The sequence below is a fragment of the Vanacampus margaritifer genome, chromosome 1, assembly GCF_051991255.1.
Source record: "Vanacampus margaritifer isolate UIUO_Vmar chromosome 1, RoL_Vmar_1.0, whole genome shotgun sequence".
NCBI lineage: Eukaryota > Metazoa > Chordata > Actinopteri > Syngnathiformes > Syngnathidae > Vanacampus > Vanacampus margaritifer.
The window spans coordinates 8481207-8498412 of record NC_135432.1 but is presented as its reverse complement, the minus strand read 5'-3'; the positions used below and the strand labels follow the sequence as shown (position 1 = coordinate 8498412).

The 17206-nt window shown below is 43.2% G+C and overlaps 2 protein-coding genes across 4 annotated transcripts; one reads left to right on the top strand and one right to left on the bottom strand.

Moving 5' to 3' along the window:
* The first annotated feature begins 641 nt into the window (after positions 1–641).
* wdr13 (WD repeat domain 13) lies at positions 642–7836 on the top strand. 3 transcript variants are annotated; one of them, XM_077569439.1, is made up of 10 exons: positions 642–723; positions 1182–1268; positions 2341–2572; positions 3309–3421; positions 3615–3745; positions 4057–4364; positions 4600–4780; positions 5797–5938; positions 6016–6134; positions 7195–7836. In XM_077569439.1, the coding sequence occupies exons 2-10, from the start codon at positions 1228–1230 to the stop codon at positions 7377–7379; spliced, it is 1452 nt and encodes a 483-aa protein (XP_077425565.1). In that variant the 5' UTR covers positions 642–723; positions 1182–1227; the 3' UTR covers positions 7380–7836. The 3 variants fall into 3 exon arrangements, with proteins under 3 accessions (XP_077425565.1, XP_077425574.1, XP_077425582.1); XM_077569448.1 differs by having other exon boundaries at positions 644–723; positions 3312–3421; XM_077569456.1 differs by having other exon boundaries at positions 681–723; positions 2375–2572.
* A 1016-nt stretch (positions 7837–8852) lies between these two features.
* Positions 8853–16700, bottom strand: gpr173 (G protein-coupled receptor 173). Its single transcript, XM_077545659.1, has 2 exons — positions 15738–16700; positions 8853–15081 (listed from the first exon to the last, which is right to left on the bottom strand). Exon 2 carries the CDS (start codon positions 14932–14934, stop codon positions 13720–13722), a length of 1215 nt encoding a protein of 404 aa, XP_077401785.1. The 5' UTR covers positions 14935–15081; positions 15738–16700; the 3' UTR covers positions 8853–13719.
* Between the last annotated feature and the right edge of the window lie 506 nt (positions 16701–17206).

Here is a 17206-nt window from a genome sequence, read left to right as displayed (position 1 = left end):
TTTCTGGCCAACAATTTGCATTAACACTTGTGATTCATTGTGGCCATAATTTTGGTAACGCAAGACGAGGTTAGCTCGATTTATTTAGCACAAGGCAGCTCAAAGCTCACAGCACCTGAAAGCATTTACAAAGAACAGCAAAATATATAACAAGAGCGTCCAACGAACAACATTTAAACGCAATAACATAAGACTTTCAAAACATCTAAAACGAAACAAATAAAAGTTTGATTTAGAAAAAAAACAACAAAATGTATTATTTTGTTAGCACAATGGAGGGTATTTAGTGTGCATGTTATAATTACGTTTTTATGGTCACAAATTACCATTTTGTAAACACATTGATTAGCCTACCTATTGCGTGTTCATTTAATTGTTTAATTGATAATAATTGATTCATAATTCATGTTAATCTGTATAGCAGTTTTTTTTTATTAACAATCTGTCAGAATTTACCATTATAGCAGTACACATTCAACAAGATACTTTAGCACTAATTAATAAAGAATGAATCACCGAAAACAAGACAAATGGGCAACAAATGAAATGAGAGCTTTCTTTTTTTCTAGCAACAGATACTGAAAGTAAATACGGATCAAGTATTTCAAAAAGACACAAAGAATAGGTTTTACGGTTGCAAGTGTATATTTGTTGAAGGCGCGTCATCTTCCCTAGGTCACGTGACATTACCGGAAGCGCGACGATGGAGAAAAGCTGAAGAAGGTACGTCGGTTTTCTAATTTGTTTATTCGCTTTTCTTTGCTGTGTCCATCCAAGTGAATCTTTACCGACGTGTACATGACTGACAACCAACGAGCCACTTAGTTCAATTGAAGACGAATCAAGTCGTGTGTGACATAATGCTGTGACTCGTCTAATTACTAGCTTAGCCACGTTAGCACTGAGACACAAACGAGAACAAGCAAACCAAAACACCAACACTGAAGTAGCTTTCAGATGTCGCTTTTTATCTGCCGATGTCAAGCTGACTAAGGAGAAGAAAATGCTGAAGAAGCTGGCATTTTTGGTTGGCCACCATCTTCTGTTGTGTCTTTGAAGGAAACGAACTCGTAGAATTTGAACGTCCATTTGACGTCCTCAGTTCAAGCTTCTCATCAAGTGTGCACTCGAATGTGACCCTCGTTACTTGTCTTCACTTCAGAAGGTGTATTTTTGTGTAGGACCTGCCCTGGCAGTGGCTTCCTCTTCACCGAACGTACTTGGCTAATGGCAGCAGTTTGGCAGCAGGTTTTGGCAGTGGACGCAAGGTGAGACCAGCGCACACTTTCTGAGAGTCATAAAAAAAAAAAAACTCATCCCACAGAAAGCCGTTGGCGCATTTTTCCATATTCCTTAATATACTAATTAAAATCTCGTGTTTGTAAACACTTTTAAAATTATGGACGGCAGGGCTGTCACTAAAGAATCTTTTTAGATTCGGTTATCTATTATCCCATCGATTACTCGAGTAATCATAATTCCACTCAATTCATCGAATTTCCAGATAAAGGTGCCTTTTTCACATATCGTTAAATGAACCAAGCAAAATGAATTTGTATAAATCAGTAACTGAAATTATGACCAGTCAGAATGATGTGTAAAATAGTTGCAACTGAAGTTACAGGTAGCTGCTATTCAAGTGCAGATATCCCCAATTCACTAGTGAATCTCTGTGATTGGTTTGTTGAATCTTCCCCAAGGGACGTTATAAAAATCTGTAATTCAGTTTGATGAGGCAACACTGAATTACATATCTATCTGTTGTTTTGATATAGTCATAATTGCGATACAGATATCTATGCTAAGATTGAAAATGCCAACTTTTCAAAATGTCACGACAACAGGTCAGAAAGACTGATGATATCTACAATGGTAATTCCCGATTATTAAGATGTACTGTATACTAGTATGCTCTTTGTCCTCACTAGTAAAACATCCAGCGCACAGTCAGAATGAATACAAATATATATATATTCCCCCCTACTACTGTATGACATTACTGAGCCAAAGGGGCTAGTGGGAATTTTGTTGCTGATAGTGGCTTCAAAGAATCTACTAGTGCATGGGGCATATGCCAACTAGTTGGGCCTAGTAGTGTTATAAGTGTAGTACAATATCTCTTATTAATAAGGTTCAATTGCATATTCGAAGGCCAAAAGTGGCACTAGCAGTGGAAAAATTCATATACTGTAGTGAGATACGGTTGTTCTACTAAGTGTGGCAGAGGAGCGTACTAGTACATGGTCCTTAAACTGCATATGAAGGAAATGGAATATGCCGAAATGGCTTTCCAGTGCTCATTCATCAGCCTTTTCTGAACCGCTTTTTGCCCTGCCCCAGGTACAATGCTTACCGCACGCCCACCTTCCCACAGTTCCGAACTCAGTACATTCGCCGCCGCAGCCAGCTGCTCCGAGAGAACGCCAAGTGCGGCTTTGAGCCGGGGCTGCGCAGGCAGTATCTGAGGCTACGCAGTCAGCTGCTGGCGCTACGCTACGGGCCGCTGTCCGAGCAGAGCAGCTTCAGGGCCAGCAGTGTGCGCAGTTCCCGCACCACTCTGGACCGCATGGAGGTCAGACTCGGGGAAATGCACACACATGAGGGATGTTGTCGTGATGGGAACAGGGCTTTTCATGTTCTCAAATTCAGCTAGCCGTGGTACCGCTCTGATTATTAGCAAACATGCTAAAGCCCAAACACTTGTCGCCACCTCACCTTGAAAACGATTCGCTTATTTTGATACATCTCAGAAGAGCCAAAAATATACTATATATGATTAGCACAAAGGAGTACTACTTTTAATTCTGACTTGAGATTTGCACAGCAAATGTTACCATAATCTATTTGTTTTATTATTTTTAGCTTATCTGGCGGACTATATAATTGCTAGTGACTTATTGAAAAATGATAAAATTATTATTAAATGGAAATATTTTTTATCCTTAATTTTATATTGTGGTATATACACCATTACAGTGAAGAGATGCAGTTTATAGGGTGATACAAATTTTTGCCCAGCAACATACAGTTATTACACTTGATAATACAGAACTAGTATGTTTTTATACAATACAGTACAGTGCTATTTTTCTCATGAATTTCAATGCTGAAAATTGTTTTGATGTCCGAGATGCTGTCACAAGCTTGGTCACGGAGAGAAAAAAAATTCAACTTGCAAGTCAAGGTGCTGCTGTTTTATGATTTTGGTGTTTCAGTACTGGTGTTGAAGGTCTGGTACTTCAAAAATGGTGGAAACGTTCAAAGGTTCACTCTGACAGCTCCTGTCTCCCTTTCCTCTCATCATGAAGCAGGACTTTGAGGAGGACCCCCGCGCCCAAGGGGCTCGTGGCCACCGGCGGTCCATCAGCAGAGGCTCCTACCAGCTGCAGGCCCAGATGAACAGAGCCGTTTACGATGAAAGGTACTCGCCACATCTCAGGATTAGGATTCTAAACTTGCATTTTGATGTATTGTACTTCAAATGTAATTTGAATCATTTAGTGTTTGTGTTGATTTTAGTTGCAGCGGTGCGAATGTTTGGTAAAGAAGCTGAAGGTTGTGTGATATGTAGCACGCTGCTGTCCTGACACGCTCGCTCTCGATGGGCTCTGCAGGCCTCCGGGCAGTTTGGTGCCGACCTCGGTGGCAGAAGCGAGTCGAGCCATGGCTGGGGACACGACTTTGAGTGAAAATTATGCTTTTGCTGGAATGCACCACATATTTGACCAACATGTCGATTCTGCAGGTAGGCACATTTTTCGTGCTTTTGGAATGGAATTTTAAAAATAAAATCCAATTTTTTTTCACCAAATTATATCTTAATTTTAAGCATAATTTTGTTAAAGAAAGTTTTTCATTTTTCTTTTATTCAAGAAAAACCCACAAAAAAAAATCAAACTCCCTATAAACAAGTCCTCCAAAACAACAACCAGGTTTCATATTCTGATGCAAAAAAAATGAGAAAAGATTTCTCCTGAAATTACGTGTAACAATTACCAGTAATCACTGAATCGACAACTATTTTGATAATCGCCGAATTGTCTTCCCTTATTGCAGTACCGCGATTGCAATTTGCCAACGACGACAAACACCTCCTGGCTTGCTGCTCTCTGGACGGCACCTTGTCCATCATGACCTTGTCCCCGCCTCCGGCCAGCGTAAAGGTGATTCTGAAAGGCCACGGAGGCCCCGTCACAGACTTCGCTTGGTCACTCAGCAACGATGTCATCGTGTCGACGTCGCTCGACGGCACCCTGCGGATCTGGAACACCGAAGACGGCCGGTGCATCCGAGAAGTCCGAGACCCGGAATCCAGCGAGCTCCTCTGCTGCACTTTCCAGCCGATGAATAACAACCTCACTGTGGTGAGTCTTAACTTGATACACCTTTAATTCTTTTTCAGTCAGTCAAATGTTTTGTCTTGGTTTCCCCCCCCACTCGACTCTTCTTGCCCATCCAGTGTTTTGTGTTATGTTTGTTTTATGCCAAGTGTTTCTGTAAAGTACTTTGTGACAGCTACGGTAGTTTGAAAGCGCTAAATAAACATAGATGACTTAACATGCAGACCATCAGGATTGTCTCCCGACTTGTGCGCAACAGGTGGGCAACAGTAAGCACCACTTGCAGGTGGTAAACATCTCCACGGGCAAGAAGGTGAAGGGTGGCTCCAGCAAGCTGACGGGCCGCGTGCTCTCGCTCTCCTTCGACTCTCCTGGGAGGATTCTTTGGGCGGGCGACGACAGGGGCAGCATCTTTTCTTTCCTCTTCGACATGGCCACAGGTAGCTATTATGTCATCTCGAATGACCGCTAATTTTCATGGTCAGTCAAAAGTGCCATGTCATATTAAATGATCTTTTCCAGTAAAAATGACATTTTAATAATAATAATGATTATCATAATAATGCATCGGATTTATATCGCGCTTTACAGAGGAATGGATACATTATTCATGCACTCACCACATTCGCACTGTGATGGCGCTAAGCTACTTAATTAGCCACAGCTGCCCTGGGGCAGGCTGACGGAAGCGTGGCTGCCAGTGTGCGCCTACGGGCCCTCCGACCACCACTAAACATTCGCACCTTCCATAAACCAGTGTGAGTAGCACTGCATTTTAGTGTATAAGTTACATCCAGGGGGACCAAAATCATGAGCCTAGAAGTGTGGAGAGTCTCTGACTGGAGTAGATCATTACGATTCCTTGAACATCTATAAATTGAAGCAAAAATCATGGTCAATCAAATCATTTTGAATCAAAAATCATTCATAATCGAAAATCGATTCTGAATCAAATCGCCCCCCCCCCCCCCCAAAAAAAAATCGAAAAGATTCCCACCCCTAGAGACTATATTATAGAGTGAACTCAGGTGAACCCACAGTAGTAATCTTGACCTCTGTTGTGGAAATGCACTACAAAAATATATTTACACTAGTGGATCCTTTTTAAGTGAACATCTCCCCACGTGGGATAGAGAGTCCTTATTGATTCAAATAATTGTAGTGGACTTTCTGGGATTGTTTTGTCGTGAGCAACTGAGCATGTGTTCAAAGTCTTGAGTGAAGAAAGCGGATTTTTTAGCCACAACCCGCCTTTGTCAATTCTTTTTTTTCTTCTTTTTTTTTTCTGGAGAGCTCAGTATTGTTCATTCGGTAATTTTACCAATTTGACATGTCATCATCATTGCTCTTTTTTTTTTTTTTTTTTAAATATATATATATATATATTTTGTTGTTGTCAATTCTTGAGCCTTGACAATTTGTCCGTCCACGCCAATTCTTGACTGCCCTGATGCAGGGAAGCTGACCAAAGCCAAGCGTCTAGTGGTGAGCGAAGGCAGCTCCATCTGCAGCATTTCTGCTCGCTCGTGGATCAGCCGAGAGGCTCGGGACCCCTCCCTGCTAGTCAACGCCTGCGTCAATAAGCTGCTGCTCTACAGGTCTGTTTGCTTGGCATGCAGGCACATTGTAAGAGTCGAACATTGTTTGGATCTGTTGACCTTTGTCACATTTTCAGGGTTGTGGACAACGAAGGTGGGCTGCAGCTGAAGAGAAGCTTCCCCATCCAGCACGGCTCGCAGCTCGTTCACAGCATCTTCTGCCCCCTCATGTCCTTCAGACAGGGTGCCTGTGTTGGTAAGCTGCCCTGCTTTACCATTACAACACAAAAAATAGCTTCCGAATTTAAATTTTAAGGTTTTATGTGCAAAAAAAAAATTGCAGCATTTCTTAAATGCGATGTACAAAACTTGTAGTGGTCACAGTTAGTATGAGGTCATACGTTGGCTAAAAAGTCTAGTGTGCTAAGCATTGGCAAAGACATGTTTACACAAAAGCAGTGATTTTTATTATATTTTTTCCTACGTTGGAATCGTCTGACCTGAGGTAAGTCATTCCAAGCTGCAATTTCTGCTGGAGTCGCATTGCCTCTCCTGTACAAATCTACATGACCATAGAACATGAGAAAGGTTGGATGATGCCAGATTGATGTGACTCATCACATATCAGAGGTTCCCATAATGTTGAGTGGGGCAAAAAAAGTATAAGTCAGCCACCGATTGTGCATATTCTAGGTTCACTTCAACTGTGAGAGACAGAATATGAAAAAAATACTGGAAATCACAATGTAGGATTTTAAAAGAATGTATTTGCAATTTATAGTGGAATACTTTTTCTGCCACACTTTAATTGCAAAAAGCTTAATGCTGAGGCTGATTTTGTTAAACGTCCTCAGGGACGATCAAAACTCTTGAATGCTTCTGGCGAATGACCAGAGCACGGCGTGGGGGAGGGTGACTCCCGATCACATGTTGTTTCTTTAGCTTCAAGGCTTGCTTTCTTTATAGGCGTTTCACATTGACGCAAATTCTACGTCGCTACGCACGGAATGCGTTGCGATGTAAATATCAATGGCGGCTTACGTCCAAATAAAGTTTCTATAAAGCGTGTTAAATTGGAAATTATTTTTGAAAAATGAATCTCATAGTTATGTTCGTAACAACCAAATAAATAATATAGAGCAAGCTTGTCATGACCGTCGGTTCCTTTTAAAAACTCTTAACTTGTGCAGTGTGACAAAACGGTTTCATTCTAATCAGGAAATGTCATTACTATATGTTTTATTAAGTACAATAGTGCGGGGGTGTTATTTTTTCCTCATCTCCCCAAAAACACGGCAACCATTTTTTGTCGTCAGTGACGGGCAGCGAGGACGCCTGCGTGTACTTCTTCGATGTGGAACGCAACACCAAGGCCATCGTCAACAAGTTGCAAGGACACGGCGGCCCCGTGCTGGACGTCAGCTTCAACTGCGACGAGAGTCTGCTGGCTTCCGCCGACTCGACGGGCATGGTCATCATCTGGAGGCGGGAGCAAAAGTAACTCACGAACGCTGCTGTTCCTTAACCGTCTTTTGGATTTGTTTTCACTGTAAGGGGCTGCTGCTTTTTGACTTTTAATGTCATTCTCGTCAAGTGCAATCACGACAGTGTGTTGTGTGGGAGGTTGAGGGTTTGGAAAAAGTCAGGTGGGGGGGGGGGGGCTATTGTGTGCGGGTGCGCTTTTGAAAACATTCCGATGTTTGTTCTCTGAGGTGTGACGGTGAGCACCTGCAGAAACATTTCCAACACTGTCAGTCAAACTGCTGTAGTTTTGTCTGCTTGTGATTATGCAATATGTGTAGTCAAAAGGCCTGACTTGCTTTTCAGGTGTGCTGTGCCGGATTTGTATTTGAGACGTGATGCACGTTTCTTTGTGCTTATGTGTGTATGTACGTATTTATTGCAGATACTTGTGACAAAATTGAATGCCCATACAAAAATAAACTCCTCTAACTGACTGACTTTGCCGCAGTGTTTTTTTCCCCCTCAACAAAATACAGCACTTCATCATATTTCAAAATATGCCTCCGCTGTCACAGCTGGAAACATTCTTGGGAAATACAAAGTATTTTTTTGCGCAGAAAAAAATGTGAAGCATTTTGGTCTCATTTGGAATTTGTGGATATGTCAAAACCTTTCGAACTTGCCAGTCAAGTTTTGTGGTCTTGTCAGTGCTGCAAGAAGCACATTATCAAATCATTCTTGAATTCAACTGATGAAGACCAGTGTGTACCGTGTCACTTTAAAATGCTCTTTAAAAAAAATAAAATGGGAACGGTACATGCTGTACTGATCACCTTTAAATCTGGAAAAAAAAAAAAAAACAGTCACACCGACAAACGGTCACAAGCAGTGTTATGCTGAAACGACAATCTGCAGTGTGCAAGTCACATGACCACAATCTTTAGCATACTGTTAGCCTAATAGCAGGATTGCACAATTCACTTTGAAGATATTGTCTCATAATCACATTTATCATCATTATGTGCTAAACTGCAAAGGTATAATCGAGACAACTTGACTCTTCTTTTTTATTCAGTTATTTTTTTCCCCGTCTGTAACCGTTCAGAAGTGACAAATTTAGTAGGCTAACAATTAGGGGTGTAACTCCTAATCGATTGCCAATTGATTAATTGACAATCAATTATCCATCCATTCTTTTATTTATGTTGTCTCACTTATTTTATTTTTGAAGTTATTTTTGTGCGTAGTGCACACAAACTTGGGAAACAACTGCGCTTGTGTCAAGTTTGCATTCACAAGTTCCAGCAAGAACAAAAAATAAAATTCTGAATGACTAAAACTCCCAAGTCAGGTCGCTCATATCTCAAATCACCATTGTATCCCTTTTAGTATACCCCAAATGCTTCTTTGTGCTATTTTATTGCAAATACAGATGTGGTATTTCCAGTGAAGTATGCAGTGGTGCGGCCGTCTGGCTTCCCAGGCAACAACAAAAAAAACAAAAACTGAATGCATCAAAAGTAGAGTCTTTATTGACGAGTGGGCAAAAGAGCCACCTCAGCTCAACTGTACAGTTTACACAAGATCATCTCGCAAAGCAACGGCAGATGTAAAAATCACAGACCTCAGTTCACTTTTCACTTTTGACGTTCCGTATCAACATCTGTACAAGTTAGTCCCCCACCTGACTCGGATCTGAAATGGGACACATGCTAACGCAGTGCAAGTGGCCACATTCAAGATAGACTGCACACATGTATCTATGACGAATGCACCTCAGGTGGGACATTTGCATGGCACAAATCTTAATTTGGACACTGGATGACTTGACTCGATGTCGCGGGACTTCCAGATGGGAGACTTTGATCCGGACACTCACGTGGGAGGGAAACATGAGCACTGAGCAGGCCCGCTAACATTCACTTTTCACTCTCCCACTGGGCTTCGTCATTCTGAGCTTACTTAGCGTTACTTGAAAAACATTCCCCATCATCACATCATCACACATCTGCAAATATTTGCATATTTTGGAATACAATGTACATCATCATTAACAATTTCAACTTGTCTGTTTCTTTTCTTTTTATCATTCACCACTATTTTGCATTTTTATTGTACTTTAAAGGGGAACTAAACCAAATATGTCAGTTGTATTCTAAGTGTGCGCATCTTAATACGCTGCTGTTCACTTAAATCTAGTTTAAAACGTACTCACTTAAGGCGGCCATCATTTTTTTTAAAGCTCTTTTCATTGACACAAGAATGTGATGTGTATCTGTCATGTCCATCTTATGCAGCAGCCTTTTCACTAAGAAAACAGACTTGGTAAATATCAGCAACAAGCTCCATAGAGCTGTCAAAAAAAATCACCATCTGCTCGCACCAGCTGGCCGTTAACTACGGAGGACACAAACTGCCAAAATTTAAGAAAATGAATGAATAAATAACTAAAAGTGAAAATATAAACGATATAAAAATAGAATTCGAAAATTAAATATAAATATTAATGATAATAAAACAACTATATACCACCAGCAATCGACGACCATCTTGTCCACTGTCACCACAACTTTAGCGACTTGAGTTGCTTGACAACAAGTCGAGGTGACAGTGGAGCAGATAGTCGTCCATTGCTAGAGCTCTCCATTCAAGTCGGCGAGACTTCCTTGTTCGCCGACCCGCCCACTCGACCATTGAAAGGCAGTTTGCAACGACGGCGTCCAAACCAAGACACGCTTAGAACCGCCCCCTCATTTGAATAATATTTCGTCCTGGCAGTATGGACCAAAACTGCCAAAATTCAAAATAAATAAATGACTAAAAAGTGAAAATAAAAACGTATATTAAAAAAAATATAAAAGAATAAATACAAATGTATTTATATATATTCATATATTTTTTATTTCCAATTATATATATATTTTTTTAGATTAAATTTTCGAATTATATTTTTTATATCCTTTTTTTATTTTCACTTTTAGTCATTTATTTTGAATTTTGGCAGTTTTGGTCTTCCATAGCTAACAACTCATTTAATCGTCAAAAAAGTCTACACACAAGGAAAGTCAAGTCAAATTTTTTTTTTAGAATATGTTCTATGTACCCCCAATAGTCTAAACGTGGTTTTCTGATGAATATTTTGTTTGTAGAATATGAATGAAGTGGCATCTTATTTCATAAGCGTTCCATACAGTTCAGTCGTTCACGTATAATTTCATGCAGAGAGATATCTGCTTACTGTTACGTATGTTGTGTTATGTGAAATTATGTTGAATACTTATGAAGAAAGCTATCTATTTTTATACTTGAGCAAATTTGTGTTTTACCATTTACGGTCTGGGGGTCGCCATTGTTGAGTGACGTCACATTGTAAACCGTCGGGGTACTTTTACTTTTCCAACTTCGCAAGTGGGATTTCCGAGTTCAAGGGGGCGTTCCCTTACACACTTCCTGGTTTGAAGTCGGAAAAGTCCGACTTCCGAGTAGCCTCGAATACAACATAAGGGCTCACCTTGCGCACGTCATATGACCAAACCACAAACAGGTGAAACATGACGGTCGTTACCTGAGGCACTGTGATGTCATTTTTAGTTGACTGTAAGTATCAAAATGGCCGCCCCGTGAGATTGTAAAGATTTTTTTTTTTTTACTTTACCTGCCACAATTGCACTTTCCACCAAAGCTTTACAGCAATACATTTTTAGCAAAACAGGCTTACTCAAATATATCTAACTTAACTACTTTCACTTTTTGTCAAAAATCGACATTCTCAATTGTGAGAAACACTTTAAGGTGAAGTTTTTACAACACTTCATTGGCACTTGGTCTCAGCTAATCATGATTTCGCCCAACATGGCGCCCCCAGTTAACACTTTCTACTAACCACTTTCATTTTTATTTTATGCAAACGCAATATTAATCAAAACAGCCTGCCGTATTTTGACAAGTGCTGGCACATACAATGCATCCGTGCTTTAAAAAATATTTGAGTTTAGTTCCCCTTTAATGTTTTGGAATCCATTTTGAAGACACATCATTTGATGGCTTGTCGTATGCCAGCCACATTGTTATACTTCGATTTTTTTTTTTTTTTAACATCATCGAGCCCTCACATTTTCTGACTGTGTGACTTCTATAAGCATGTTGGTCTTGTTGGTGTAAAGACCTGGTACACACATCAAGACAATCGCACTGTTTATGTCCTAATTTTGCCCCTTCTCTTTCAAGGACCACAAATGCCAGGCTGTCTTACAAGATAATCCTTTAAAATGAGAGTTCATTTGTCCCCATAATTTGGGGTTAAAATGGTTCAAGATGGCAACCTTAAATATTATGGAAAAATCGACACGTGAATCCCAAATTTGAGAATTTTGGCGTGAATGTAACCAATTAAGAAGTGACCAGAATAAAGTAACAAAAAACATTTTGTTAATAAAAGCAATGTCTAATGTTACTCCTATAACAACACTGGCTGTTATCCTCATTTGAGAACTTACCTTTAGCTGGCCTAGTAGGCTACAAAGTCTCTTTTCACGCAGTCTCCAGGATTATTTCCACGGTCTTTCCTGTTTTCAGTTCATGATTTTTTTTTCATGAAAAATATAGTCCCAAGACCAACATCATTCCATCCTTTCGTGTCTCCTTTTCCATAATGTGTTAGTTGTTTCCCGTTTTTTTTTTTCTGTTTCTTCTTCTTTGTTTTTGTTCGATCACGTGAGATTTCTGTCTTGGAGCACCGGATTCTAGATTGGTAGAACAGAAACTGTTGAATGCCAGATTTGTTGCCATCATGTGTGGCGTCTGTTCATAAACAATCTCTTAAAGGTTTAAAACCCCAAAAGTCCTTGTGTGTGTACCAGGCCTAAATATGACACAGCAGTAGAACCAACATGGCAACATCAGAGCAGGCTTACCCTCGCACACCTACGGCACAAATGCGATATAAAAACACACAAGCAGGAATTAGCGTTCCTGTACAGTCTATACAATATGAAATCAAGTCATATTTCAAAATAGTGTCATCTGCTTAACATGTATTGTTTACAAATAAAGGAAAACAGGCATTTTTTTTCTTATGATACAAAGAAATGTAACGCACCCTAAATGAAGTCCAAAAAACTCAAGCATGTTTGGGTTCGTAACTGCTTTTAAAACGGTTCCTTCCACATCCAATGATCTCCTTGCATTAGCATGAAACGGAGTCCCAGGTGGACGCGCCATCCTTCAAAAACTCCTCAAATTCGTTCTGTCTTTCAAGTTCGTACCGTTCCGATCAAAACATTTTATCCCGCAGTTGTAATGCTCAGTTTTGTGCCTTTTGACACAGACACTGATGTGTCGCTCTGAAATAAGGCAACATGATATTAAAGGGGAAGTCAACCCCCCAAAAATTACTTGACAATAATATGTTCTATGTAGCCCCACTAATCGAAATACGATATTTTGGTTAATATTGCGTTAAGTTAAGCAGCAAAATCCAGCAATTTTTATAAATATCAGAAGGCGGCCATTTTGCCACTTGCTGTCGAGTGAAAATCAGGGAACAACCAATCACAGCTCAGCTGTGATTGGTTATTGCCGGAGCCCTAAGCAACTGTGATGTCATCTTCCGTCGACAGCAATTGGCAAAATGGCCGCCCCCTGAGATGAATAAAAACGGCTGGATTTTGCTAAATAACTCATATTCCACTTACGCAATACTAACTCATTCACTCCCAACCATTTTGACTGAAGCAACCCCCTTCGCTCCCGGCCCACAGAATATTGTGTTCTATTGAAGTAAAAACATGGAACCTACCAAAAGAAAGATTAGAGTCTCTTCTTTCATCAGAAAAAAAAGTATTTTTGTATCTGTTTCCATTTTGCACAATCTGTTTAAAACAGTGGGGGAAAGAGGAAGCTCTTTCATGGCCCTGGTTGATCTTTTATACTCTGCTGCCAGCTACTGGCCGTTTTTTGCAATAACTACCATTGCTTTAAGCGACCTCTTCAGGTCAGAGGCTGCAAAGCCTTCTGTATGCTCTAGCATAAAAAAAAAACAAACATAAAAACGTAGAAATACGTTTTTGGGACCATAGCAATATTTTAAATAGTACGTTTTTATACGTTTTTGGGAGTTAATTCGAATGCCATGTTTAGACTAGTGAGATCACATATAACATAATTATTGTCAAGAAATATTTAACGTTGTTTTCCCCTTTAAAAATGGCATCCGTCTCACTTATTGGACTGAGCTTGCCTATTAATCCATCGCGAGGAATCCAAACCATTCAAGTGTGGGTGAGCCCCCGTCCAAAAACCGCTGGCACAAATATCGACATTCTTCTTTGAAATGGCACTGCGCCTGCGCTGGTTGCTCCAAAGCACATTCCCCCACCTCACATGATGCAGTAGGCCTCATCCTGGGGCAGGTGTTGTTTAGTCCTCCAGTAGGCGGGCAGGTGGGCCCGCAGCACTTTTCGAAGATCTTCGTTGAGCAGCAGGCAGATGATGGGGTTGACCCCGGCCTGGGCGAAGCTCATCCACACGGTGACGGAGAGGTACTTGTGAGGGATGCTGCACGACTTGACGAAGACCCTCCAGAAGCACGCCACGATGTAGGGAGCCCACAGAACCAGGAAGAGCAGGGTGATGGTGTAGAACATGCGGCCCAGCCTCCTCTCGGACCGCACCTCGTCCATCCCCAGCAGCCGCCGGTGTTGATTATGTAGATTTTGCCGGATTCCCAGCAGAGTGGGCGGCATGGGACCCCGGCCGAACCCGGCGATCCAGTTTGCCGCCGCCTGACCGGTGGCGCCGGGACCGTGGAAGGTCCAGTTCTGGCTGATGGCCGGCACCAGCTGGACCGGTTTCATCTTGCGGTGCCTGTACTCGAACAGCAGCAGTTTGGCGTAGAAGCCGTGCGTGGCCAGGACCACCACGGCCAGCATGAGCATGAAGCCCAGGGTGTCGTTGGTCTTCAGGTAGCGGTGTTCAAAAATGCACTGATCCTCCTCCCGGATGAACTTGTACGTCCCCACGTCGAAGACGGGCGGGAAGGCCATGGCCACCGCCAAAGTCCACACCATGCAAATGATGGCGGCGCAGGTCCAGATGGTCATGCGCTTGGCGTAGAAGCGGTGGTGGGCGATGGCAAGGTAGCGGGTGACGGCCACGCAGAAGAGCATGAAGGCAGCGTGGAAACAAAAGAGCACGGCCATGAACGCCACCACTTTGCAGCTCAGGTCGCTGTAAGTCCACACCGAGCTGTTGTGCACCGACACCAGCACGAAGGGGAAGCAGGCGGCCGAGCGCACCGCGTCGGCCAGGCACAGATCCAGCAGGAAGAAGTACGGCGCCTTGTGAAGCGTCCGGTCTCGGAGGACCAGCAGGGAGACCAGGAGGTTGCCCGCCAGGCTGATGCAGATGATCAAGCCCAAGAAGATCAGCTTGAAGTACGCCGATACATCCGAGGCCGAGATTCCTCCCCCTGCTTCTCCGTCGCCGCTGTCGCTGCTGCTGCTGCTGCTGCCTCCTCGGGCCGGCCCGCTCTGCGAGGCCAGCCCGGCCAGCAAGCTGCCGGGCCCGTCCATGGCGAAGCTCTGGTTGGCCATTGTGTCGGCCTCCTGCCTGCCTCCGCACGGGCGTGCCTGCCTGCCTGCCTTATAAGCTCCACTGATCCTCTTACAGCCGTCGTCTGCTTTACAAGGAGAAGCCTTTTCTACACGTCATCTCTCCTCTTTTGTCCACAAGCTCGCCACCTGTGAACACACAGACGCACATTTTCATGAACGGCTGCGTGCGCCCCCTTCCCCATCCCCCGCCGCCCTCCTCCCTCGGCAAGAGACGGACACGGACCGCCATGGAAATCTTCTTCGTTCCTCTTAAGGCTGGGATCAGATCAGCAGCTCGACAGCATGCCAGCTCCTCGGCTCTCTCAGTAATTATCCATCCCGTTGCTAAGATACAACAGCTCGCATACTTTGTGCAAGTGTGGGTGTTTGACTGAATGCACGGGGGTGGGGGCGATGTGGGGGGGGGGGGTAGAAGACACTGTCCAACAAACCAAACTGTACGCTTTGTGTGTCAGTGGAGGACAGCCCCCCCCCCCCCTCATTACTGCCACCACCGCACCCCTTCCTGCGCCACACGTAAGTGTAATTATGACAACGGGGGAGACATTTTCATCAAATGGGCTCGTCAAGGTGGGCCTTCCTCGTCAATGTAGGCCACGCACACAAGCAGTGAGCTCGCGTTGATTACACGAACAGCCCTTTGCCACCTTGATTCATATATTACGCGAGCTTGCAGGAGGCCTGCTAGGCCCTGTGGATGGGCAGCAAAACACACAAACAGGTGTCAACCCCCCCCCCCCCCCTTCTGTCTATGTGTGTGCGTGTAAGCAATTCCAACCTACCTTTCATTTCCTCCTTTGGCAAAACAAACCCCCCAAAAAACTGGTGGGGGGAAAAAAACGAGGCCGTCGCTTTGTCTCACCGTCGCTTGCACGGAGAGAAGAAGAGCAGCAGTACACAATGAAGCCTCATGCTCGTGTTGTGCACAACACCTGTTATACATAAATCCATCCAAAGCGACAATCGGGGAACATATGATCAACACGAGACACCCCACTCGCCCCCACGGAAGACTCAGCATCGGATCAGACAAGCCGAAGACGAAGAAGACGCCGAGCCCTCATTTAACGTGATGGCAAAGGGAAACAAAAAAACAAAAAAAAAAATCACCCCAAAGCAGACGTATATCCACGCGTTTGCTTTTGAGCATCAGTCGTGTAAACAGAGTCTGTGCTGCATCACGTCGAAGGTGGCTCTCCAGAGGACGAACGGGGAGGGGAGAAAAAAAAAGATCTTGTTGCGTTCATTTATCCAAATGATGTCAGATTTTCAATGCTTGGGATGAAAAAGCCACCCACAGACGGCGGAAAACGGCCGCGCGGCCCCTCCGATGCTCTTGACGTGGATTTGGGCGACTGGCACCGGAACAATCAGTCCACACACACGAGCGCCTCCATAAATCTCTTTCTCCATCTTTCACTGGGGGGATGAAGAGGAAAAACGATGGATGGCTTTCCTCGCAACACTTCAAATGCAGCCTTTATTTTGCTGTCCAGCGAAGGTGGACGCCTGCGAGGGGATAGTCCGATCGGAATAAAAAAGAAAAGCCTCCATGACAGCGTCACAAACAGAATAAATTCACGAGCGCCGGCGATGTCGAAATGACGACGCTTGACGACGACGACAGCGAAAAAAGAAAAACGGGGGAGGGGGGGAAAGGCCAGGAGGAGAAGAAGCAGCGGCTGGATTGAGCGAATTATTCCCGAATAATCCCAATTATGGCTGCTCGCTCGGACGCAGCTAGCTCGTATATTTGCGGAATCACTCGGTTCTGTTCGGAGAGCGGAGAGACCAGGAGGGGAGGGGGAGCGAGTGGGGTGGGTACTCTGAATACAGTGAACCCCCGACTACTCGCGGTTGGTATACTCGCGGATTTTTGGGACAACCTATCCACCAAGACATTTTGCATTGCTTAAATTTCAATGAAAAAGCATTGTCGTGATTTGTTTCTAAACAATATGACGTATATTTGAAGTTGAAGTATGAAATTGAGTGCAAATACTGAGAACAGTTTAATTGTATTGCCCTGTTTTCGTGCCCACTGTAAATCTAACACAAAACATGGTCTGAGTTTTCTTTTGTTTGGTATTTTAGATGATCACAGTCAGAGATGGGAAATTCAGGTTCCGAAAAAAATCCTGCCAGAGTTTGGCTGTAGCCCGCAGGTGCTTCTACTCACCTGACCTTGTTTACCTTCCAGTTGAGTAGAAGCACCTGTTGGTAGAGCCAAACGGTGGCAGGGTTTTTACTT